Below are 26,664 nucleotides of genomic sequence, written 5' to 3'. Positions count from 1 at the left end.
AGAAAGACTAAAGCCACAGGCAAGCTTGACTTTTATGGAAAAGTCAAGATCTGACATTCAGCTATCTATATTTCTGGATCTGCTGATAAATATGACGTGTAAAAGGTTTAAATAAAATTTCATTCTAACACGGGTCTGTGAAAATTGTGTTAATATATATATATATATATATATATATATATATATATATATATATATATATATATATATATATTAACACAATTTTCACAGACCCGTGTTAGAATGAAATTTTATTTAAACCTTTTACACGTCATATTTATATTGTGATATATATATATATATATCCTTGGTTGAACTCTGTTTCAGATCTGGAGCCTGGAGATTTAGCAGAGATCTGAGAAGAAGGAAGTCTCCAATCCTGGGACCAGAGTTTAGGAATAGCCAGGACACTGATTGTGCAGGTTCGATCTGGCCTCTCTGTAGGGACTGGACCAAGGATCTGCGCTCCACCCTCCAGAGGATTCCATGTGGGTGCAAGGGAGCAGCCACAAGCGTGCATGGTGGCACGGTGTAGTCTGACAGAGGGCCCAAGCCTGTGGGCTGGATAAGCAGGAATGCTGTGAAAGAGTGCTAACCGAGGTACAGTGTTTGTAAGTGAATACATACAGGAAGACTGTGATATGGTCAAGTGAACCGAGACATAGGGCCCGAGCAGCAGTGCTGCTAAAGAGAGGCAGGAGGCTGAATCTTTTTCTTTTGTATGGATGGTGGATTTTTTTTTTTTTTAATTACACATTAAGCTTTCTGTATGTGAGAAACAGCAAGAGCCTCAAGTAGTTGACTCATGAATTTAATGAACAAATGAAAAAAGCAGATACAGGTCAGACAAACCTGACTGGTCTCTAAGAATAGTTGAACAAAAAGAACTCAAAGAAACAAACTAATTGAATGTAATTGATCTCCTGAGTTTATTGTCACAGATCAAAAGCATGCTTTCTAATGATACCAGACCTTCATGGGACTCTCCATTTCTTTTTTCTTGCATGGCAGCTTCAAAGTTTAACTGCAGGATTTTGTTAAGCGTGTTCATCCAGTCCTCCATTTCAGCATCGCTGTCTGCGGCCAGAAGATAACTGCTCTTGTCTTGCATCTTCAGCTCAAAGGCAAAACGCCTTACTTTATTGTTCTAAAAGTAGTTAAACAGTTGCAATAAATAACTGAACATTTTAAATGTGCAGAATTTACGTAATTAAACTTTTAGGAAGCTCCGGTGGAAAAAAAAAACATGAATATTAGGGTTGCAACTAACGACTATTTTCATAATCGATTAACTGGCTGATTGTTTCAATGAATGGATTAATCAGATAGAAACCTCAAATAAAAAATTTGGTGTGTAATTTAGTTTTTATGTAAAGTCTTTAAAAAAGACAATTTATTATTGATATCTATATGCAATGGTAAGTACAAACAACCAGCTATATGGTTAAGGAATGATCTGTCTGTTATTCTCAGAGTAGATTAGAAGAGATACTTTGTATATACTGTTAGAGGTTGCATCTGGTACAAATCAGATTCAGATCAAACGTTTTGTTCAAAGAAAAAAAAATAAACAAAAGACCTAAAACACTTTTTCATATTTTCAGACAGGAAAGTAATAGAATGACAGACTCCCTTGTCATTTGCAGGTAGCTTATACAAGCTATCTGCGCCTGCTGTTACTTGTGCTGTTCATACTGAAATACATTTTTCGACTTTTGTTTTCAACCACAGTGAAAGAAAAAGGAGAACAGAAAACCTCTCTCGATTGAACGAATGTTCAGACAGTGTGTGTGGTTTTCATTCAGAATGCCATTCATTTTAAAACTGAATGTTAAAAAGTGACATTTTTGAACAACATTTCGAACATTCTTCAGGCTCCGAGGAAGAGGGGATCTCCCCTCAAAACACGTCAGCCATTATTTGAACATCCTCTTGCATGTGGGACTCGTGTAGCACTATAGACCTCATATCGGACATGATATGCATGTGTTCATTTGACGTTTGTGAGTATATCTATTTTTTATTAATTAAGTTCTTATTGAGGTTTTGCACTAGGTTGGTGAGACCCTTCCTTCTTGTTGTTTTATAGTGCTTTTTTTTGGGCTACCCCAGCCAGTAGGGGGCTGCACAGAACTGCACTACCTAACGGTCTATAAAGAGTCATGAGGATTCATCCACATATGTTACATCCAGTCCACTGTGCACAGGAAGTTTTTTCTTCTTTGTTTCAATGAGCTTGTATCAAGCTACCAAGGGAGTCTGTCATAAATAATATTATATTACGTTGTTGTCTGAAAATCTGCAAAACAGTGTTTTAGGTCTATTTTATTTTTTTTTCTTTTAAAAAAAAAGCTTGATCTGAGGCTATATACACACAGTATCTCGTCTGTCTGTTATTCTCAGAGTGGATTAGAAAGTTTGTTCCCTAACCATATAGTTGGTCGTTTGTACTTACAACTAAATATAGATAGTCAAGAATAAATTGTCTTTTTTTTTTAAACTTTACATAAAAACTAAATTACCCAAACTTTTTTTGAGATTTCTATCCGATTAAGCAAAGCAATAATCTGCAAACTAATCGTTCATTGCAGCTATATAAAGAATGAAAAATACTACATTTATCAAGCAGTGTTCTCTTGTGTAAAGTCTCTCAAATAATCAATGCTCCCATATACGTTCTTAATACATTCACGTGAAAAACAAGTAAAAGCAAATAAATGTAAAAGGTAACCCCACTTTCTTGAAAAAAAAAGTTAGCAAACTAAAATAAATTTATATTCATGCGCGCACACACACACACACACACACACACACACACACACACACACACACACACACACACAATAGCGTATACAAAATTGCAACTCAAGTTATCTTGTAATTGAATTTTATTAAAAATTCTTTCCTTCTCAATCTGCAGCACTGTAAGTTTCTGTGAATGCAAGGCAGATCGTGTACAGAATGCCCCATGCAAATGTCACCTTCTGCTTGTGTAATTGGCCTACTGATTTTCCCAGAAGCGTGCACTAACATACACGTCAGATTTTCGGCACCCCCTACAACAAAAATTTAATTTTTGGTGCGATACTCCCAACAGGCAAATCAATTCTAAAGAGATGCAGACCCTGCCACTTTCCTCAATAGAGCCTTGCAAAAGGTGCACCAGCTGATTGATAATTATAAAACCATCCCCATACAGATTAACTCTGCACATGAGCAGGGACAAACAGCCAGTTATTTCTTCAGAATAAAAAAAGGAAGGAATCTTCAACAAAGTTAAAGATCCTTGCAATGTACATAGATCACCCAAAGGGAATTGTTTTTAATGAACAAAAGCGGAGTTACAAATTGAAAAGTTCTTGCATTATCTTCAGTGCTCTGCAAATCAAATCTTTTTTCATCAAACATGAACACTGCGAACTATAAACCACCTCCTATTGAATCCACTCTGTGCTACCACGTGTGCACACCCACTTGTATATGTACTAACCAATAATTGTGTAACCTCATAAGTTTGTAAGTGGGCCCACAACAGCTATTCAGTACTATCCTTCAACCTCCAGATGGAACTCATATCTTATACATCACTTTTATTTTTCCAATATCACATCAGCCATACCAGGGGATAAATCACAGGAAAAGGGGACTAAAGTGTAGTAATTCCTTGTTAAAAATCAATAAAATATACAATGTGTGCACTTAAATGCAACAGTTCCTTAATGCCAGCATCAAACATGGTTCCTTTGTCCAAAATGGCTCCCGCTGTCCACAGTCTGAAACCTCAGGCTTGTGGAACCAAGTGGACGTGACATCACGGGAGCAGTTTTGGACAATAGAACCAAGTTGGATGCTGGCATTTTAAAGGTCTCTTGAAAGTGGCTAATGGCATTGGGGGAATTAGAAAGTGTTGTACAAGAGTTCCACCTGGAGGTGGAATGAGGTGATCTGGAAAGCTACTTGAAAGGATAGTACTGAATAAGGCTTTTGAGGACCCTCTTACAAACTTAAGGGGGTCACACAGTTTCTGAGTGAATATACTAGTGGGTGTGCACGCTGGAGAACAAGGGGAGTGGATTGAATAGGAGGTGGTTTATAGTTCACAGTGTTAGTTTTTGATGAAGAAAAATTTGGTTAAAGAGCACTGAAGATAAAGAACTTTTTCATTTGATTTTAAATGTATTTGCTTGTTTCTTATGGGGTAAAGTATATGAAAGCGCTGATCATTTGAGAGACTTTACACAAGAGGACACTGCTTTTTATTAATTTTCATTGTTCATATAGGAGTATAAAGCAATTTTGTGGGAATTTTGGATTCCCTATCGCTTTTTTGGTGCAAGAAAAAATGGTCAGCAAGACAGAATAACACCAGCGAGGAGACAGACGGCAACAGAAACCTGACAGAGGTTGTAAGCCTTCTATATTCTATCCAAAAACCAAAAAAGTCGTTCTGGTTTTACATACACCTTAATACTGCTGGAAGTCTGTACAGATCTCTCGTATAGTTGGGGGGGGGGGGGGGGGGGGGTTGGGGTAATACTTGAATTCTAAACCAAAATTGTCTTTATGACTTGATGCAATCCTGCTTCTCCCTGCAGAATCACCAGTATACAAGTAGTATATGCAAATGTTAAAACGCTATCGGAAATACTTTAAAAAAAAAAAACAAAACCCTGTGGCAGATATTTACAGTGGTGCATGCGAAAATGTCACATTTGTATGAATAAACCTTTTAGCATTCTGTACAGTGTGGGAATGGTTTGGATTTTAGAAACCACTTAACAGCAGTATGTGTGTACTTATCTGTTCTCTTTACTCCCACACAGGAAGCTATGCACAATCTTAACCACTGGTAAATAACATTTTAATCAGGGAGTGTAGTGAGAGGTATATATTGAAAGTGTTTTTCTTAATACAGAAAGAAAGTTAAGAAAAACAGAAACCCCTTCGTGCACCGAACAAGATGTCATGGAAATACAACACTCCCAGTCCCAAGGGAATGGTTTTCTTTCTCCAATACTGAAATGGATGCCAGACTCATAACATCAGTACTGGAACTATCAGCACCTTTCTCCACAGCATAGGTCACAGCATTTGATCATTGCACAGTAACAATATCTTAAAATAATGTAACAAAAAGTATTCTAATGCATATTGCTACCTGACCATTATGAAAATTGAACTCACTGTAAGAAGCTCCCAGTACACAGTGACAGACAGGTGCAGCCTGAACAGCTGTGCAGGCCTTAAAGTGGAACTTTACTTTTTAAAAAAAATTGCAAACAGACAGGATTATTAATGCAGAAGAGTAGGGATATGCCGATATTTTGGAGGCCGAAACAGATCGGCAGAAAAAAGCCTTATTATTTTGCCGAAAGGAAAAAGTGAGGCGGATACAGGTGCCAATAATGGAGAGACCTTTCTGCACTGTACAAGGAGCAGGTAAAATTCTTACTCTGAGCATGGGCATCACAGTGTAAGAATCTCGGCAATGTCAAAACTACTGAACTCCCGTGCATGCGTGGGAAAGATGTTATCTTGGCCCAGCCAATGGAAACAGTCGGGGATTGATACTCGGAAGCTGCATGGCTGAAGATGTCAGTGGCAGCTGAAAGCTCTGGGGATCACAGCGTTGAGAACAGGTGAGTATAGTTATTCTTTGAAGTGGTTCTAAAGCCAAAAGGTTTTTTCACCTTAATGCATAACCTGCATTAAAAAGGTAAACACTTTCTACTAGTTGTTCCCCCCCACACCGCCTAACCCCCCCCCCACCCCCCCGGTCCTGTATTGATCCAGCACTGTGCCCATCTGCAGCAGCGATGATTCTCTCTCTCCCCAGCTCAGAGACAGCATCAGGAGCCTGTTATAAAAATAATCCCCTGCGCTCCACTGGTACGAACAAACAAAACCACAAATATATTCAAGCTGCTACCACCTATTCCCAATACCACAGGATGTATAACGTAAAAAACCAATGCTGGTGAAGTGCTTCACATAAAGAACTAAATATATAAAGTGCAATGATATCAAAATATAAAATGCATATAAAAAAGTGACCACGCTGTATTGAAAGATACAAATGACTAGTGCTAAGTATCCCCCCCAAAAAAAAATATATATAAGTCCCAAGTGCTGAGAGTGCAAGACAGGTCATACGTTTGCTGACTAGAACGTGCCAAAATACAATATATGCAAAGTAAAAGTAATACACAATGACATTGCACACTAACTGAAAGTGACAGGTGCTCAGTATGAATATAAATGTTGGTTAAAGATAAAAATCCACAATAAAGTGCAATAACAAGTGCTTGACATGTCATGTGCAAACAAACACCGCAATGTCAGTGCTTCAATTCTTCACTCCAAACATGATGCGTGTTAACATGCCACACGTGTATATCGTGATCCAAAAGTGGCTAAAGTGCCTCCTCACCTTAACCATGCGACCCCTAAGGGCCACAATGCTTTAAGTAATAATGCTCCACCAGACTGGGTAGCTCTGTTATAATGCTCCTGTAGTGCCACTCAGTCTCCTCTGCCAGGTCACTTATGCCCTCAGATGGTAATACCCCCAGGATTATCACAAGGCCATAGAGAGGTAGACAAAGAGAGAGCCTCCATAGTGAAATGCCGTTTATTCCATATAGCAGATGAAAACAAGCCAAAAGAGAACACTCACAGTACTGCAGATCTTATACAGCTGGTTTCCCATGTGCTGTGGGTGTACTGCAAGGTGCTGGGTGTCCAAAGATGGCGTCTGCCGGATGTACGTAACTGGAAGTACGTCACCGCGCTCTACACGTTACTCCACGATGATCCTGATGAAGCCACGTGACATTGTGGAGTAACGCGTAGAGCGCGGTGACGTACTTACGGTTACGTACATCCAGCAGACGCCATCTTTGGACACCCAGCACCTTGCAGTACACCCACAGCACATGGGAAACCAGCTGTATGAGATCTGCAGTACTGTGAGTGTTCTCTTTTGGCTTGTTTTCATCTGCTATATGGAATAAACGGCATTTCACTATGGAGGCTCTCTTTGTCTACCTCTCTATGGCCTTGTGATAATCCTGGGGGTATTACAATCTGGGGGCATAAGTGACCTAGCAGAGGAGACTGAGTGGTACTACAGGAGCATTGTAACAGAGATCCCCAGTCTGGATCACGATATATTACACGTGTGGCATGTTAACACGCATCATGTTTGGAGTGAAGAATTGAAGCACTGACATTGCGGTGTTTGTTTGCACATGAAATGTCAAGCACTTGTTATTGCACTTTATTGTGGATTTTTATCTTTAACCAACAATTATATTCATACTGAGCACCTATCACTTTCAGTTAGAGTGTGCCATGTCATTGTGTATTACTTTTACTTTGCATATATTGTATTTTGGCACGATCTAGTCAGCAAACGCATGACCTGTCTTGCACTCTCAGCACTTGGGACTTATATATTTTTTTTGGGGGGGGGGGAATACTTAGCACTAGTCATTTGTAATGGCTCCTGTTGCTGTCAATCAACTGTTGTGAAGAGGGAGTGGGGAGTTGGGCAAAGCCATGCTGTGTGTGTCTATTGCCCACCTTGGGAGTAAGCCGCAGGTGTGACACTATAATCAGCGGCTTCCTATGGGGATGCACACAGAAGGAGGAGGAGTATAACATGTTTATAAATAAAAAAAAAAGCCTTTACAACTACTTTAATTCAAGACTGGAATTCAGCTTTAGAATATTCTGACTGTCTTTTATAAGATGTAGAACACAGTATTTAAAGCCTATTAAAGGGGTCCAGAACGTACGATACTGATGGCAGTTTTTAAAGTAAACCTGAAAGACACCAAAACTACAAAGTTTACTGAGCAGTTTTATACTAATATCAGCTGGAAAGTCAAAGATTTTCTACTTCCAAAGATGTAATCAACGTTTCCACAAAGTAACAAACTATGAACAAATATACAGTGAAAGAGGGGTTGGGAAATGTATTACCTGTACAACACCCATGCAGGAATCAAGGAATATTGACCCCTTCGGTTCTTTGGAAATTTTTTCATCTTTGTAGAAGTTTAGGTTGTATGAGCCATCACCAAGCTGAATAAGGTGAAAAAATCTTCTTTTGAAAGACTACAAAAAAAAACAAAAAAAAAAAATACAGTGAACTGAAAAATCAACAGTGCAACAATAGCTAGCTATACATTCAATAGCACACACAGGATTGGCACTTAGGTCACCATACCAAACTTTTCACTACAAGAAGCAGTGAATCACTTCTCATAGGTTGTGCAGCTGAAACACTCGCACTACATTAGAATGTTCTGCAGCATTCTATGTATCTATGTTATCTGTTTTAAATCTTAGATTTTAGCTTTAAGCTCTGTTTTTTTATTAACGCAAAATGTTGCATTTTTGGTTCTATAGACAGACACTGCAGAAAAACATGGTGCATTTTTGATGCATTTTAATCTGCCCAGCAACAAGCTGGAAAAATCCTACAAACCGCAACAAAAATGCAAGTGCAAAACGCACCAAAAAAAGCACTGCAGAAACGGATCAAACACAAACTGCATAGGTGTGAGCCTAGCTTTAAGACCTGTTGTCACATACTGAGCACTGATCTGTATTTCCCACACTGGAAGGATGCAGGTCACCACATGGCGCACAATTTTTTTCTGCGTGTTCTGTTTACACTACAATGTTGGTGTCATGTACTGTGCTTCTGTGTGTTTCTTTAAAATGCTGTATGTATACATTTTAATGATATGCATATCAACTCAATGCAAGTTTATTGGGGGGAAAAATATGCTGTATTTTATTCATTACAAAGACCCATACAGCAGCCATCCTAGCGGGGAAGTAGAGAGTGTGTAGTGGAAAGCTGGCTAATAAGGTCTCACTGGCAGGATGTAAAGAAATAAATGAGTTTGTAAGCCATGTGTGGGCTGTTATGTTAGAAAATCCCATTTGCCAATGTCTCTCCAAAAACAAAAATATGTTCATCGTTCAGTCTCTCGATATTTCTCCCCCTCTCTCTCCTTTTAATCCACAAACAGGAAAAGGATGTCATGTCAGAGGATATAACCTGCATAGCAATTCAGTGTGCATAAAAAGTGTGTCAGCACAAGTGTGAAAACACGAAATACCACGCATAAAAAGCACGTCAACGGAAGACAATGAACATTCATTGTTCGTGCAATTTTATGCATTTTAATGCATGTTTGTGAATCAATGAACTACCTTGAGCGCTCATCAGCTCCCTAATAGTTCTCTGATAAACTACAAGCCGTCAGCCGCAATGACTGATGGTGGTTGACGTTCTCCTATTCACAGAAGTCTGTGAATGATGCAGCTGGGTTGGCGGAGCCCCACACACCGCTGTGTTTTCTAAATTGTGACAGCGGGTGTGGGGTGAAGATCCCTGGCTTGCTGTCACAACAGGGACTGGGAAGGATGGGCTGATCACATAGTAACATCTTATATGTTGCATCCTAAAGGTAAATTTATCCTTCAAGATTGAGTTCTGTGTCCTTGTTAGTGCTCCTTACACTCTAAGCCCCGGCTATACCTAGGACTTCAATTTCTCTCCAAGTAGAGATTAAGCCATCACCCTCCTGGCACTTACCCATTCAACAGTCAATTGTCAGAGTCTCAGTTGGTAGCAGAGGCTCTTGTAGTTGACAGCTGAAGGGCAGTAGGCAATGCTTTGCACCAGGGGGGAGTTTAAACTAGACTTGTAGAGAAGACTAGGGACTGTGTACAACAAAAACTGTGCTAGTATTTCCAGATGATGGGACTAGGAATGGCAGCCTCTTCAGTATAGGATTCCTTTAAAGATTAAGAATCTACAATATATGGAAAAAGCAATGCTCTACACAGAGCAATGGATAACAAATACTGTACACTGTAGGCACTTGTCTATTGTCTGCATAGACTGAGAGACACACTAAACACAGTAACTTTCAAATGACTGTTTATTGCAGTGCAATACTTACCCTCATGGTGACACTTATTGCACTGTTCATGTTTCCCTTGTACAACCAGCCATGTTTAGTGATTCCCCCTTTCTGTGACCCGAGGGATGCCGCATCCTGCATACAAAACATTCATGTTAGAGCTCAAATGTCTTTGTATAGTTTACAATGGTCATTGTACTACTGTTTTAGTAGACCACATCATAACAGTATGCCAAAATAAGAATCGTCTAAAACATTTTAATACTGTCCTGTGCCAAGATCCACTTTAACACAGTTGTTTCTAGATCCAAAGAATAAACAGAACAGAAAGAACTGCTGCTAATACAAATAATTTGAATATAATGCAAGATCAATTAAGTCTGACATCTGTAAATGCAAGTATCTACTTAAAATTAGCTCAAGCTGGTTATTGCAATAGCATGTATGCTTGCCTTGTGCACGACACATTCATTTTTAATGACCCTTCTTACAGGAAGCAATTATACCATTGCGGTCAATCCTATAAAGGTCACTGATATGTTTCACTGGTAAACCTGACAAGTTTTGTGCTCAAAGAATTGGATCACTAAAAACAAACAGCTTATCTACTATCCAGCAAAATAACAAAATAGACTTTAAGTAAGAGCAGTATCACATTTAGAACCATTAACATGAAGCTACATTAAAGAGATATTGCTGTATCCACCTCCTCAAACTGCTCTGTTTCACCATCTTGAAAGCTCCTCTACTTGATCATCTCTAGCTTGCGCAGACAAGAATGTCACAGATCTCTACCAGGTCTTTGGGACCTGCAGATGCTTATGGCATGCACACACAAACATGTGTAACCCCCCTCCTTTAGCAGACATGCCACAGATCTCCGTTAGGTCTTTTGGACCTGGCAGAACTTTTTAGCATGTCTACATATGCATGGGATGTGAATTCAAAGCATTCACAGACATGCCACAAAGCCCTAACAGAGTCTCGTGGCATATCTGTACATGCATCTTTGGGACCTGGCAGAGAACTACAGTGTGTCTGCGCATGCACAGAATGAAAAAATTGCATCCTGGGATGTACAATGTGGGCGATTCATGACATTCTGACCTGAGTGAGGAATAAGGAAATTAAGGTCTGCACAAAGAATAAAAAAGAATTTACCACTAGAAAAAAAAAAAAGAAAAAGAAAAAAAAAAGGATACAAATGTGAAAGAGGGAGGAGGACATAAGCAGAGGACAAAAAGTTCATTCCATGGGTGAAAATCTGCTTTAAGGTTCAATTCACAGAGGTTAAACACTCAGCTCAAGATCCTTATTTTCAAACAAAGCTTTTTCTGTGACCACTTTTTGCAATCATCAAGAAGTGTAAAGGCTACTGGGCAGTGTAACTCCCTGGATAAGGCCACAAAAGGAAAATGGGCCTCAGAGTGAAGAAGAGGATAATCCTAACCGTAATAGAAAACAAATTAAAAAATAAAAGAAATAACTGAGGAAAACTTCAATACAGATCCTGGCTGCCAGTACAACTCAACATCTGTCACTGTCTAAATGGAAATCATCTTCATGGTAGAAGAATGAAAAACCCAACTTTTAAAAAATTGGTCCAAAAAAAAAAAAAAAAAAAAATCCAGACTGCAGTTCGCTAAAATGCATGTTGACCAGCCACAGTCAGTCATGCTAAAAGGTTGTCTACAGGACAAACAGAATAAGAGCATGTTGGTAAGTACAAGCAGTTCTATGTTTTCAGATGGAAGAAACAATGCCTTTAAAGAAAAAAACACCATCCCTACTATGAAACGCAGAGAAGATTGCATAGTGTTAATGAGCTGCTTTGCAGTATCTGGAACTAGGAGCCTTGAATCTGTGCAGGAGATATCAAGGCATTATGAAGCAAAACAATGTCTAGTGATGGAAAGGTCTGTCTTAAGCTGGCCATTGATGGATCGAATCTCAGCCAGTTCAGCAAGAACCAACCAAGATTCGATCCAGCTATGGGCTGGCTGAGTGTACCAAAGTAGATCCGTCGATCGGCTTGGGTACAACCAGCATGTCGGATTTTTGGCGTGTGATTATTGCCAGCAGAAAATAATAATCACTGTGTTCTCCCAGCAGGAAAGAAAATAGCATTATCTATGAGTTGCCTTGGTTGCAGGTCAAGGACCTTCCAAGCAGGATATTGACCCAATACATACATGCATACATATTTCAGAACTATACCCTCCAGTATTTTCAGCCAAGGAAGCTGTCATCTTCGCAACGGCCAGGGTGCTGCACATGTGATCAGTTATGACGCCAGACATTTGACAGTTTGGTGGAGAACACAAACAAATGAGGCAGACAGCATTCACGGCATGCTGGGAATGTAGCTGTTTTCCTAAACTGTTAAATCAATGGGTTTAGTTCTCTTTTAAGAGAACCTGAGAATAACTGAAAAAAACAAACACTGCACTGTTCTGGAGTGGCCTTCTGGATGTTCTGAACTGAATCCAATATGACATTAAAGCATAACTAAAACCACTGATTTAACAGTTTCCCAAAACGGTTATATTCAAGGCATTCCATAAATGCTAACTGTCACAATTGCTTGTGCTCTCAGCTAAACTGTCAAACCATCAAATGGTGTCACAAATGATCACATGTGCAGCACCCATAGAAACTGATCAAACAGAGGCTAAGATGACAGCTTCATTGGCTGTAAAGGATAGGAAGGTTTGCAACACTTTAAGGGAAAAAGCAAAAACTACAGTTGAGAGAAGGAATACATCAAACCTAAGACAGCTGGAGAAGTTTGCTCAAAAAGCGTCTTATTCAGAGCTACAGAATGCGCATGATTGCAGTTATTTCTTTAACCCCAAACAAATTGGATTTTCATTTGGTGGTAAATGGTAATGGATATCTCCTAATTTTTTTTGTATCATCAAAAGGAAAACTGGCCCAAAATAGCAAAAAAAATAGTTAAAAAAAAAAATCATTTTGTTTTTAATTTAGCTGTGTGTTTCTTCTTTCTACCATAACCTACCACCAAAGAACAACCCAAAATACATTTTCCAGCTCTTAACGATCGCAGCGACACCATATATATGTGTATATTATTTGTTGTTTGTACCCAGAAACAATAGGGCGCTTTTTGTTTTTTACCTAAAACTATTTTTTAATATTTATCTTTTTTTTTTTTATACAAACAGTGACTGATCACTGTGCAGCGCGCTCCCAGCACAAAAAAGTCCAGTTCTGTGAGGACACATTTGTGTTACGTCGGCATTAAGGGGTTAAAATGATGAGCTACAAAATGTAAGGTTAGGGTACCAATAATTATATCTATGCATTTTTACTACTTACAAGTCACAAAGCAAAATCAAAGCTTTTGTAAGAATGGTGGGTGCCATTTATTTGTTTTAGTCTGTACTTAATTCATTGCAAATTGAGAGTTTTTTGGGAAACCATAACCAATAATTTTGGCTACAACTGTCCCCTGTTTAAGGCGTTCATACCATATAGGCAGAAAAACTGAAGAAACTGACATGTAGATTTCACTTGCAAAGACATCAGTTTGCATCAGTTTTCATGAGCACTTCAATGAGTTTTATACATGTTGTAGATTCCTGCACAAAAAAAAAATCTGAACGCGATACTAGTGTTGTGGTGAGAACAGGGAACCTAGAGAATAGATTTCATTGTACCCTTGCAGAACGCATTCAGAAAAACTGACGTCTGCATTATGGTGTGAACAAACCCTTAAACATGCCCGTTTGATTCTAAATAAACACAAATTGTAGGGCATGCTACATGATTGACATTTACATTTAAAGGCCTAGACTAAAACAATAGCAAAAAGCAAACAACATGTCAAAAGCCATATTCAATATATGTTTTGAAAATAAGTGAAAGTCAAAAAACTGTAGAAGAGACATGAGACATATAACACAAGAGACATATGGCACAAGAGGTGAAAATATCCAAAAGCAGAAAAACTTTGGACATCTGTCAATAAGAATTTGCAACAGTGATAAGTTTGATCCAAAACTAGCACATTGTACCAAGACAATTTTCACCAATGTAAAAGTACATTTACATTGTAATGAATACATAAAGGAGTTAAAAAGAAAATAAAAAAAAGCTCTGTACTTCAAATTCGTGAGGGTAGAAAAAAATGTCAAATTAAAATAATATTTTTAAAAATAAAAGTAAATAGAAAGTTCTTAATTATGTAGTGTTATTATTCAGCCTGCAGCATATACAACCATTTATACATATGTTTTTCCAAGTAGGATCTATTGAATTGTCTTCATCTACCTTGCAAAGCTTATCAGATCAAAATGCATCTTAAGGCTCCATTCACACTGGCTTCTACAAGAGTTTTGTGTTTTGTCTGTAGAAGCATGTGAAAATTATCTTGTGTGTCCATGCACATTAGGTTGATTAGAGCAGCCTCTCTCAACCAGGGTGCCCAGACACCCTGGGGTGCCTTCAGGGTTCTTCAGGGGTGCCTTGGCAAAATGCCCAAAAATTGTATACAAGCCAGCAGGTAGATCAATCCTGCCTTTTAGTACACAAAGCCACAAGTTTTCATTGTAACCTTCTAGCTGCCAGCATCCTAACAACCAATGACATCATCAGTTGATGAGGACGTAGGGTGCATGCACATCATCCTTGTTTGGCCCTCCCCTGCCCCTCTCCATCAGCACTGGGGTCATATTAGCAGAGTAAGGGAGAGAAAATGAGACACACACTGGAACACTAGTCAGTACCAGTGTAGTGTGCATGGAGCCTCAATACTAGCAGCCTAAAAGTTGGCCATACAATTAGTGCAGCCACTGATCGGTGTATTTTGAGAGCAGCTGGTGACACTGCCACATACAATGTCCCAGAAAAGGGAATTCCTCCATCTACCTTGTTTGAGGGGAGGGAGAATCTGTTCTGCCTGCTGACTAATGGGGGAAAAAAAAACAAAAAAAAAACTAACCGTGTATGGATGGCCAACTTAAATTCTTAACATTATTGTAGACGTGTTTGTGGAATATTTTTTTAAGCTGTAACTACAAGCAACACCTATAGTTGAAACATCTAATTTCTTCACAATACAACCAAGAACCTGGAAATCATTGGCTAAGACCACATTCATGAAATAAACAGTATCATATGACTATAGTCCCATCTACAAAATTGCTACTATCAAAGTATGTTTCAAAACGTATTTGTCTTTCATTTGGGTTATGGAGAATTGACCCACCTCATCTTTGTCTGCTTCTTCATCTACTTCATACACATGCACTGGGAGCTTTTCTGGTTTGGTTCCTTTGCTGTAGGAAGTTAAATTAATATATTACAGAACTATTACAAATTATAAAATGGGTATATAAAAAAAAGTACATGTCCAGCTCAAAGCAGAGTTTTGTCTTTTTTTTTTTTTTTTAAACAAAACAATAGCTATATGAACTGCTGATATCTCCTTGCCTCTAAGTTCAGTCTTATGCAACTGTAACCAATTTATATAGGACATTAAAAGTGTTACTAAACACAGGACCCTGCATTCAATCTATCTGGTCTCCCACAGTACACACAACATGGAAATGCAATTATGTTAGTAAATGTAAACTGCTAAATACCTTTTCTCATCAGCAGTTAGAGCAGTCTTGTGACATCTATCAGTGTCCAGCAGAGCACTGGTTAAAGCATGTACGAGGAGTTTCCACCCTCCCCTAGGAGGCTGCAGGATCCCCAACCCTCTGTCTGGACAATGCTGACTGGCCCTGTGCTGATCACGTGGCACTTTCCCCAAGGAGGGGAAAAAAAAAACCACTAGCAAAAACGCACCAAACTGAGCATGTGTAGCTTGCCCCAAGACTCTGTTCTATCAGGAGATGATTTGGGGACAGTAGATAGGGAGGATCAGAGAAGACCGGATCAAAACTTTTTTTTTTTTTTTTTTACACAATGCAGAGGATTAACCCCTTAGGATCCCCAGTGAGTATAACAAGCATGTTTCACTGCATATACAGACCGATTTTACAGTTGTGGGTTTAGTAACACTTTAATAGCTACTGGGTATTACTTTCATATATTGGATCTTAACTACACTGTCATATCTGCATATATTTGGAAACCTTACATTTTTAGATGTTTTGACGTAGTTCTGCAGAGAATACATTATTTTGGGTCTGAAAAAAAAAAAGTAAACTACAGTTGGACTTCCAAACAACCGATCACCAGTTTTGGACTGTGATAGTGTTATGCTTTGAGTCAGTGTTGCAAAATTAGCTGATGCTTTAGGTACATGAAAAATATGAATTATGACATGAATTGTGCTGGCTTAGCAAATAAACCCAACTAACAGCTCTAAGAAAATTACATCTTATGTGTGTTCCTTAATTAAATGTGACTGGATCACACATTCTGCTGTGACTTTTTCACATTACACTTTTAGAAAGTGTCTGCTTTACCGACAAGTGTTGAGACAAAATGAGGCAAATATATTCTATACTACAATAACCTCACGCTGTTTCCCCCACCTTCTTCAGTGAAGATGAGAATGAGTCACACCGAGTCTCCCCCAGTTTCAGGAGGTGATGTGTAAGGTGAGGTCGGCATCTGCATACACATATTTCTCTCTCATACGAGAACATCATTTCTATTCCAAGATTGCTGCTCAATTGCATCTCCTGTACCGTGTCCGCAGTCTCTGGCCATCTCCTGTACCGTGTCCGCAGTCTCTGGCCATCTCCTGTACCGTGTCCGCAGTCTCTGGCCATCTCCTGTACCGTGTCCGCAGTCTCTGGCCATCTCCTGTACCGTGTCCGCAGTCTCTGGCCATCTCCTGTACCGTGTCCGCAGTCTCTGGCCATCTCCTGTACCGTGTCCGCAGTCTCTGGCCATCTCCTGTACCGTGTCCGCAGTCTCTGGCCATCTCCTGTACCGTGTCCGCAGTCTCTGGCCATCTCCTGTACCGTGTCCGCAGTCTCTGGCCATCTCCTGTACCGTGTCCGCAGTCTCTGGCCATCTCCTGTACCGTGTCCGCAGTCTCTGGCCATCTCCTGTACCGTGTCCGCAGTCTCTGGCCATCTCCTGTACCGTGTCCGCAGTCTCTGGCCATCTCCTGTACCGTGTCCGCAGTCTCTGGCCATCTCCTGTACCGTGTCCGCAGTCTCTGGCCATCTCCTGTACCGTGTCCGCAGTCTCTGGCCATCTCCTGTACCGTGTCCGCAGTCTCTGGCCATCTCCTGTACCGTGTCCGCAGTCTCTGGCCATCTCCTGTACCGTGTCCGCAGTCTCTGGCCATCTCCTGTACCGTGTCCGCAGTCTCTGGCCATCTCCTGTACCGTGTCCGCAGTCTCTGGCCATCTCCTGTACCGTGTCCGCAGTCTCTGGCCATCTCCTGTACCGTGTCCGCAGTCTCTGGCCATCTCCTGTACCGTGTCCGCAGTCTCTGGCCATCTCCTGTACCGTGTCCGCAGTCTCTGGCCATCTCCTGTACCGTGTCCGCAGTCTCTGGCCATCTCCTGTACCGTGTCCGCAGTCTCTGGCCATCTCCTGTACCGTGTCCGCAGTCTCTGGCCATCTCCTGTACCGTGTCCGCAGTCTCTGGCCATCTCCTGTACCGTGTCCGCAGTCTCTGGCCATCTCCTGTACCGTGTCCGCAGTCTCTGGCCATCTCCTGTACCGTGTCCGCAGTCTCTGGCCATCTCCTGTACCGTGTCCGCAGTCTCTGGCCATCTCCTGTACCGTGTCCGCAGTCTCTGGCCATCTCCTGTACCGTGTCCGCAGTCTCTGGCCATCTCCTGTACCGTGTCCGCAGTCTCTGGCCATCTCCTGTACCGTGTCCGCAGTCTCTGGCCATCTCCTGTACCGTGTCCGCAGTCTCTGGCCATCTCCTGTACCGTGTCCGCAGTCTCTGGCCATCTCCTGTACCGTGTCCGCAGTCTCTGGTCATCTCCTGTACTGTGTCCGCAGTCTCTGGTCATCTCCTGTACTGTGTCCACAGTCTCTGGCCATCTCCTGTACTGTGTCTGCAGTCCATTGGTTCAAAATTTTTTTTTCTTGTTTTCCTCCTCTAAAATCTAGGTGCGTCTTATGGTCAGGTGCGTCTTATGGAGCGATAAATACGGTACAAGGAATCTGAAATAATCTGTATAAACCTGAAAACCCTACTTTGTGAGGTCTTTGATTCCCCCAAAATTTTAAAACACAATTGAATGCAGCTCTGCATGTTCAGCAGGAAACACAGTTGTACTACTAAATGTCATAATTTTTTCAAAGGATTTTTTTTTCTTTTATTTTTACTTCCTCCTTTTCAAAGGCACTGGCGGCATAGCCAGTGCCTAACAAGTTATACTTAGCCTCAGATATATGATGAACCTTGGATAATGCACTTTCCTGGAATTTATGATGGAGTCGCACTCTTTCTACCCTGCAGGTTTAGGGTGAGCCAATAGAAAAAGTGATATTCAGTCTTTGGTATAGAAGAACCTGATCTGACTATGTGCCTGTCAGGGAATTTGAAGCCAGTCTCGCTCTCTCTGTTGGGATTTGAATTAATTTTTTAGGGAAGAGCCGCAAGTTAAACCAGGGTAGCAAAAATGTTAGGAACCGTGGCTAACAATCTTACCACGAGAGATCACAAAAGGAAAAAAAAAATAAGCAAACAGGATAACTTTGGACATCCAAAAATCAGTAATAAATATCACCTTTCAGTGGCCTGACCCTCTAAATCTTCACGCAAAGACAGTGAAAGCTAACAGCTACTGCTAATAATAATAATTCTGGTCAGTTCTTTACATCAATACTGGAAGAACGTCAATGTCCACAGAGATTACCAATTTGCCTGGTTCCACTGATCTAACGTGGCCTTGGAAAGCAACATTCCTGCAACAAAACCTATGCCAAAGCACTCCAACACATGGCAGGAAATATCAGTTGTTGGAGGGGTCATTGTTACTGCAACAGGAATGCAGGAAATTGTTGCTTTGTTTCTGATATACAACCATTTGGACCTACAAATTGCACATCAAGTAAAATCATTCATTCTTCCACAATTTAGCATACAAAGAAAAAAAGCAAATTATTAAAGCAAAGCACAAGAAGCTATAACTGAAAGCACACTTCATATAACTACAAATTGGTTATGCTGACAGCATTACACCTACACAGTTCTGTCTATATTCTACTTTCCATGTGTCTATAAAGCTGCCTCTAGCCATATGAAGTATTTTGCATAATTTAGGGTCTAGTGACAGAAAATAGGCTCACTGCACCACTTATAACTGCATTTTTTATGAGGGATACTGTGCAACAGTAACCAGACAAAAGTCAGCTTTCACAGGGACTACAAACTTCACATCTTTATCTCATGGTACTGCATTGCTAATCTGATTTCATACACAAAGAATAATTCTGATGGATAATCTAGATAATACTTTCTTGGAGGAGTTTAAAAAAAAATTAAAATAGAAGTACTGTAAAATTAGCAGAATATAAAAATAATCATGAACCAGCTTATCTTTATAATTATTAATAGCTACACAAAAATAATTTCAAGGACAAAACAGAATTAAAGCCTAGAGGAATCCCAAAGGATATCGAGTTGTATTGTGGAGGCCTGCTATTGATTATAATTTAATTGCATATTTTTATGTTTTGTAAGAGCACACTGTAAAATGGAAACTGTCTCCATAACTAGGATCGGGTCAAATAATTTCCCAGCTGATGTTCTATGACACCATGCAACCAGCAGAGATAATTACTAAATGATTTCAAAGACTCTTTACTTATATTTAGGCTCCATGCACACTGGGCATTTTAATAACGCTGGTAATGTTAGCTGTGTAAAATCACGTTAAAAATGTGAGTTTTTCAGCGGTATTTAGTTTTTTTCCATTTAGTGTTTAGCCGATTTTTTTTTTTGCATTTTTTTTTTTACACCAAAAAAATTTTCATTTTGTTTAGTCACAAAAAAGTCCAAAAAACGCAGGTTTGCCACGTTAGGCCAGTTTTATATCTAAAAATCTCCTCTAGAAACCCACTAGTCTTGGGGTTTTTTTCCAGACAAAAAAACCTTGATTAGTCTATGTGTGCATGAACACATAGCATAACATGCTGGGGGGTTTATTGGCTGTAGAAAAACACATCAAAAGCCAAAAACAGCAGCTGTAAAAACATCCAGTGTGCATGAAGACTCAATGAAAAAGGGATTAAAGTAAAATAAGCACAACAAGAAAGATACCTTAATATAGTCTGCACGCCAGAAGAATAAATTCATTTCCAAGTTAAAGCAGAACTATAAGCAAAATGTCTTCTTATTTTGGATTAAGTAAGGGAGGGTTATATCCAGTGTCAGATTTTTTTCGTGACCTGTGCCCCATTTCGGAGATTTCCCTTTACTTCCTGTCACATAGCCAAACAGGAAGTGGGAGGAAATCTTGCAAATTAAGGGTACAGTGGGGCAAAAAAAGTATTTAGTCAGCCACTAATTGTACAAGTTCTCCCACTTAAAAAGATGAGAGAGGCCTGTAATTGGCATCATAGGTAGACCTCAACTATGAGAGACAAAATGAGAAAAAAAATCCAGACAATCACATTGGCTGATTTGGAAATAATTTATTTGCAAATTATGGTGGAAAATAAGTATTTGGTCAATATCAAAAGTTCATCTCAATACTTTGTTATATATCCTTTGTTGGCAATGACAGAGGTCAAACGTTTCCTGTAAGTCTTCACAAGGTTGGCACACACTGTTGCTGGTATGTTGGCCCATTCCTCCATGCAGATCTCCTCTAGAGCAGTGATGTTTTGGGGCTGTCGCTGGGCAACACGAACTTTCAACTCCCTCCAAAGGTTTTCTATGGGGTTGAGATCTGGAGACTGGCTAGGCCACTCCAAGACCTTAAAATGCTTCTTGCGAAGCCACTGCTTCGTTGCCCAGGCGGTATGTTTGGGATCATTGTCATGTTGGAAGACCCAGCCACGTTTCATCTTCAATGCCCTTGCTAATGGAAGGAGGTTTGCACTCAAAATCTCACGGTACATGGCCCCATTCATTGTCCTGTACATGGATCAGTCCTGGTCCCTTTGCGGAGAAACAGCCCCAAAGCAGGATATTGCCACCCCCATGCTTCACAGTAGGTATGGTGTTCTTTGGATGCAACTCAGCATTCGCTCTCCTCCAAACACGACGAGTTGTGTTTCTACCAAACGGTTCTATTTTGGTTTCATCTGACTATATGACATTCTCCCAATCCTCTTCTGGATCCTCCAGATGCTCTCTAGCAAACTTCAGACGGGCCCGGACATGTACTGGCTTAAGCAGGGGGACACGTCTGGCACTGCGGGATTTGAGTCCCTGGCGGCGTAGTGTGTTACTGATGGTAGCCTTTGTTACATTGGTCCCAGCTCTCTGCAGGTCATTCACTAGGTCCCCCCGTGTGGTCCTGGGATTTTTGCTCACCGTTCTTGTGATCATTTTGACCCCACGGGGTGAGATCTTAGTTGGAGCCCCACATCGAGGGAGATTATCAGTGGTCTTGTAGGTCTTCCATTTTCTAATTATTGCTCCCCCAGTTGATTTCTTCACACCAAGCTGCTTGCCTATTGCAGATTCAGTCTTCCCAGCCTGGTGCAGGTCTACAATTTTGTTTCTGGTGTCCTTCGACAGCTCTTTGGTCTTCACCATAGTGGAGTTTGGAGTGTGACTGTTTGAGGTTGTGGACAGGTGTCTTTTATACTGATAAGTTCAAACAGGTGACATTGATACAGGTAATGAGTGCAGGACAGAGGAGCCTCTTAAAGAAGAAGGTACAGGTCTGTGAGAGCCAGAAATCTTGCTTGTTTGTAGGTGACCAAATACTTACTTTCCACCATAATTTGCAAATAAATTCTTTCCAAATCCGCCAATGTGATTGTCTGGATTTTTTTTCTCATTTTGTCTCTCATAGTTGAGGTCTACCTATGATTCCAATTACAGGCCTCTCTCATCTTTTTAAGTGGGAGAACTTGCACAATTGGTGGCTGACTAAATACTTTTTTGCCCCACTAGCTGGCAATAGTTTTTATTCCATTTTGTGAAGTGGGAGAAAATGGCTACAGCAATTTTTTAAACCGTATTCCTTTAAAGTGAATCTAATCTGGCCAAAAAGTCTTAAAGGTAATATCCATATGGAAGTGTAGTGATTAGCACTCTACAAAACCCACTGGATCCATTACTAAATAAACCTGTGCTTTGCTGGTTCATTTAACTGCCACATTTCCCAGTTACACATGATCACATTTCCTTCACTTCTCCAAGCCTCAATTCAGTCTCCTGGAATGAACAAATATACTGGTAACTCCCAGATATAGAGAGCTATGGTACTTGCCAATGCTGGTACTTTGCATACTAGGCACCCAGAACTGGAGAGAGGGTTGCCAGCTTTTTGAAAATCCTTACTAGTTGCTTACAGAGCTTCCTCTCTTCTCCAAGCTGCCATGGGCAAGAGAGCATAAAGAAGGTAGGAATGTGTAGCTATGTAGAGCAACAGTTAAGTGAATTTAGTCACTATGCCCTGAGATGCAAAGCTAAGGTTCTCATTACGTCTCACACCATACTGATACTAAGCCACATACGCCATCATTAACTGGTTAAATGCCAGAACTTTAGTGGGCAGGAGAGGCTATGAAATTTGACAGTTGAACAGTAGAGGGCATGATTAATCTCAGCTTGGGCAGAAGTCAAAGCCCCATGTACCACCTGCATTGGAAATCCAAGGGAGCTAGAATGGGACACAGAGATCTGATTTGATGGCTAAAGCCAGGTACACACATCAAAATTTGATCCATGTGTAGCTTTCTCTGTTCAACAGAAGCCATTAAGACTGATTTCTGTCAAACAATTCTACTGGAAACCCAGCATTCAAGCAGCCGCTGCAGCTGATCAGTGTACTCGGACATGGGGAGGAAAGACTGGAGTCCCCGCTGTCAGAATACAATAGCACAGTAAAGGAAATCCCTGCATCCATATCACTTGTATGGATGTGGGAATCTGAGGTCTTTTTTTTTTCCATTCAACCCGCTGGTAGAATAAAAAAAATTTCAAACTGTGTACCCAGATTAACATAAGCATTTCAAAATGTTGTAAAATGTAAAACATTTTGGCCGGATCAGATTAACTGACTCCTTAACCCCAAGACAAACAATACATTCCCTTACAGTGACCAGCACAATGTAACAATAGACGTTGAAGTAAGTAACCAATTGGCTTCCAAGTCTCATTTCTGCAGTCCAGGATTTGCCAACCAAAAATTTCTCCAGTAGTACACATCCCATATTTCATTACCTAGATGTTATAGCAAAATACTCAAAATTACCATGAATTACAATAGTCATGCTGGTAGGTGAATTGGATCCTGTCTAAATTGGTCTTAGTATCTGTATGTATGAATGGCAGTTAGGGACCTTAGATTGTACACCCCTTGAGAGTTAGGGACTGATGTGAATGTACAATATATATGTAAAGCACTGCGTAAATTGACGGCATTACATTACTACCTGAAATAAATAACTAAAATAGTCTGCTACCATCCACTTTTCCATTATACCATTAAACAGTGATTCACTAGCAGTGATTCATAAGTCACGTGTAATACATTGTAAATCCTTTTGGACATAAACAGTGGAGCTGCAAAGCAGCTCAGGAAATAAGCCATCGTTCCACAATGTGATCAAGCAGATCACACCTATGACCCACAACACCACAACATGCTCAAAGCTTTAATAGGCAAAAGCTGTCATAAGGTAGCACTTACTTTGGAAGTTGCCTGAAATCTCCTGAATACTCCTCATACTTGTAAGTGACAACATGCCAGTCAGAGTTGTATGTTTTGATGCACTAAGGTATAAAAGAAAAGGGAAAAGCTGGCATTACCAATGACAGGCAACATGCATGACATGAATAATACAAACAATAGTTTCAATACTAAACCCTTCTGTGCTTTAGGATAAATGGATAAATGTGTATAGCCCCTAAGAACAGCTGCCATACTTAAAATACCCCTAAAAATTGTGAAACATTCAGAAGATCATGGAATCCATCTATGTGCAGCCTGGATGTACTGAAGAAGATCCATCAATCGTCTTCAGTACAGCCAGCCACTCAGATTTTTTTGCATGTGATCACTGCCGGCGGCTATAGCCTCCAGCAGTAATCAATGTGTTTTGCTATCCAGGAAGGTTACAATATGGAGGGATTTCCCCATCAACATTGACTGTGTTGTTGGGGGAATCAAGCAATTGGAAGGAAAGAAAGTAACTGTATATATGGCTTCCCTAACATGTAAATCTGCATATATATGTTTATTAATTTCAGTTGCGGCACTTCACAAGTGGATCCCTTATCTGGGCTGTGTTTACACAATCTGTGTCTTCCTATCCTATATGCTACCTATGTTTTTAATAAAAGTGTGTTAAAACATTATCACACTTTGTGCGTTTTCTTATGGCTTGCATATCACCTTCCTGAATTGTATGAAACCAATGAAGGGAGGCAAGTGGAGGAGAATCATCCCAGGTGCTTCACTGGATCGCTTATCCGGGCTGTGTTTACACAATCTGTGTCTGACTATTCTTTAACAAGAAGGGCAAACACAATCATTGAGTGCAACTTTAAAAATGTGAACAGAGTAAGGAGGACTATATGCTTTATTGATTCATTTAACATACTGGGTTGACATTTGGATTGGGAAACAGAATATTGTGCTACATGTTTTTTTACATGGAGAAACTATATTTAAGTTTATGTAATTTATGGACACAGTACCTTGGTGTTTTGAATGTTTTTATATTGATTGAGCATTCTTTTCACATTTTTATTTGTGTGCGTTTGTTATATATGCACTGGAATCGATGGAGTGGTACTGTACCAGGTGGGGATCTTGGGACTCCATGATCTTCAGACTGTTACACCATAAACAACAGTATGTGCACAAATTGTACATTTTAGTCATATTCAACAGCTATGACCACATGTGAAAAGAGGACCGCTCAAGCGCCTCCCGTTCGTCCTTCCACAGTTGATGTTGGTCCCTATAGGAGCATGTCTCCCTCCATTGAACAATCCCAATGGAAAAATTAGGGGACACACACGGACGGACGGACGGATCTACCACATCCACTGGTAAGCTAACAGAGGCTTCACTCTGCCTGTGTCAATTTCACAGAATGGCTCAGGGTGAAATGCACCAGCTGGGCATGACCAAGATACGGGGACTGTAGTTGAAGCCTCTGTTAGCCTGCCAGAGGATGTGGCTAATCTGTGCAGCGTGTCCCCTAACTTTGTTATTGTGAATATTCAGCACCTAAAAGCAGATCTCATAAATGCCTTTTACAGAAGCTGTATCGATAATACATCCCATTTTCCAAAAGTGCAAATCAAAATACAACGGCTCTAGGTGAGTCTTCAAGTGAACAATTGTAAGTGATTTTTTTTTTTTTTTTAGGGTGAATTAAGCACTTTGTATTCCATCTTGCCAATGGTAATAAGTTTTTACTTAAAATGTTTTCATCCATTGAATTTTCAGTGAACATTTGTTGAATCCTCTGATAAACTGGTCATCTTTGGTCAGATTAAAGCTTAGCTCTCCTGGAAGTACAACAAAGAGCCCAACAAGAATGTATCTTGGGGCACAGCGTACAGGGATAAAAGGCTCTTCCTTTCATGTAGTGGTACCTTACCTCATTCTAAAACAGATAAAAAGGTACGAGTGTGATGTCAATTTTTGGAACAAGAAAACTAGCATAACACCAGGAGAAGGCTTTCTGCTCGAGTGCTGCTCTATTTTCATCCTAAACTGTACATAATTTTAGATCACACAAAGTTTTCTGGAATTGTTAAATGTTAGTGAAGGGGATTTTTGCACTTTAATTATGGTACAATGCATGTACAGTGCTAGGTGCGCGCTGAAATCATCCATCACAAGACAAAGCAAAACAAATGCGTCGCAACAGTTCATGAACGAGGAGTGGAGAATAATAAACCTTTCAATCCTGTACACAAGCGAACAAAAAAAAAGTTGCCTGTAACATGTGACTGCTAGGACAAAATGTGAGCAATTCTAGAATTAAAGTTGAACTTTAACACTAATAAAATTTTGAAATCAAACTTCATTACACACCTTACTTTAGATCCAGTGGTATCTTCACCAATTCCATGTGCTTTTTTATGCAATGCAAAGAAATTATGGGTGGTGGGAGGGGTCATCTGGGTGAAAACGTGTGTGTGTATATATATATATATATATACATATATATATATACACACACACACACACACACACACACACACACACACACACACACAAGCTTTCTAAAAACAACACATCACAGCATCCTCTCTCAGTTATCCTCTCAAAAGCACCCAGTTCTGATACAAACAGTGGGAAGGCTATTTGGAGAAGTCATGAAAATATCAAAACGTTTTGACGGGCAGATGTGAGTATTCCTCCAACAGGCTGCCCTAGGTAATGCTCACATGCAATGCTGAACTTTCAAGATTGAAAGAACTGAAATCCATTGAATGAAAGTAGAGAGCTGTGGACAGTAAGGCTGGGGAGGAAAGACCTAGATGATGCTGGAAGGTCATTCAGCCAGGAAATAAGGTGGACGTTATCTCATTTGTTGCAGCTTATGTACACGATAAGACACAGTGTGCAGAAAAATCAGAGTAATCATATTCAGTACAGGAAAGGAGCCTGTGCAA

General features: G+C 40.1%; 1 protein-coding gene across 10 annotated transcripts in view; it reads right to left on the bottom strand.

Moving 5' to 3' along the window:
• DOCK9 (dedicator of cytokinesis 9) overlaps nucleotides 1–26,664 on the bottom strand; it is a 323,125-nt gene that overhangs the window by 163,255 nt on the left and 133,206 nt on the right. For all 10 annotated transcript variants that reach the window (XM_089679964.1, XM_089679972.1, XM_089679969.1 and 7 more), the window contains exons 4-8: nucleotides 23,717–23,799; nucleotides 15,178–15,247; nucleotides 9,987–10,082; nucleotides 7,987–8,121; nucleotides 973–1,147 (exon numbers count right to left, since the gene is read on the bottom strand). In XM_089679964.1, the coding sequence (XP_089536090.1) occupies nucleotides 973–1,147; nucleotides 7,987–8,121; nucleotides 9,987–10,082; nucleotides 15,178–15,247; nucleotides 23,717–23,799 (559 nt within the window). The remainder of the gene's footprint in view (nucleotides 1–972; nucleotides 1,148–7,986; nucleotides 8,122–9,986; nucleotides 10,083–15,177; nucleotides 15,248–23,716; nucleotides 23,800–26,664) is intronic.

The sequence above is a fragment of the Staurois parvus genome, unplaced genomic scaffold (assembly GCF_062004578.1).
Source record: "Staurois parvus isolate SC_StPar_1 unplaced genomic scaffold, SC_StPar_1.0 ptg000233l, whole genome shotgun sequence".
Classification (NCBI taxonomy): domain Eukaryota; kingdom Metazoa; phylum Chordata; class Amphibia; order Anura; family Ranidae; genus Staurois; species Staurois parvus.
This window is presented reverse-complemented; position numbering and strand designations above follow the sequence as displayed.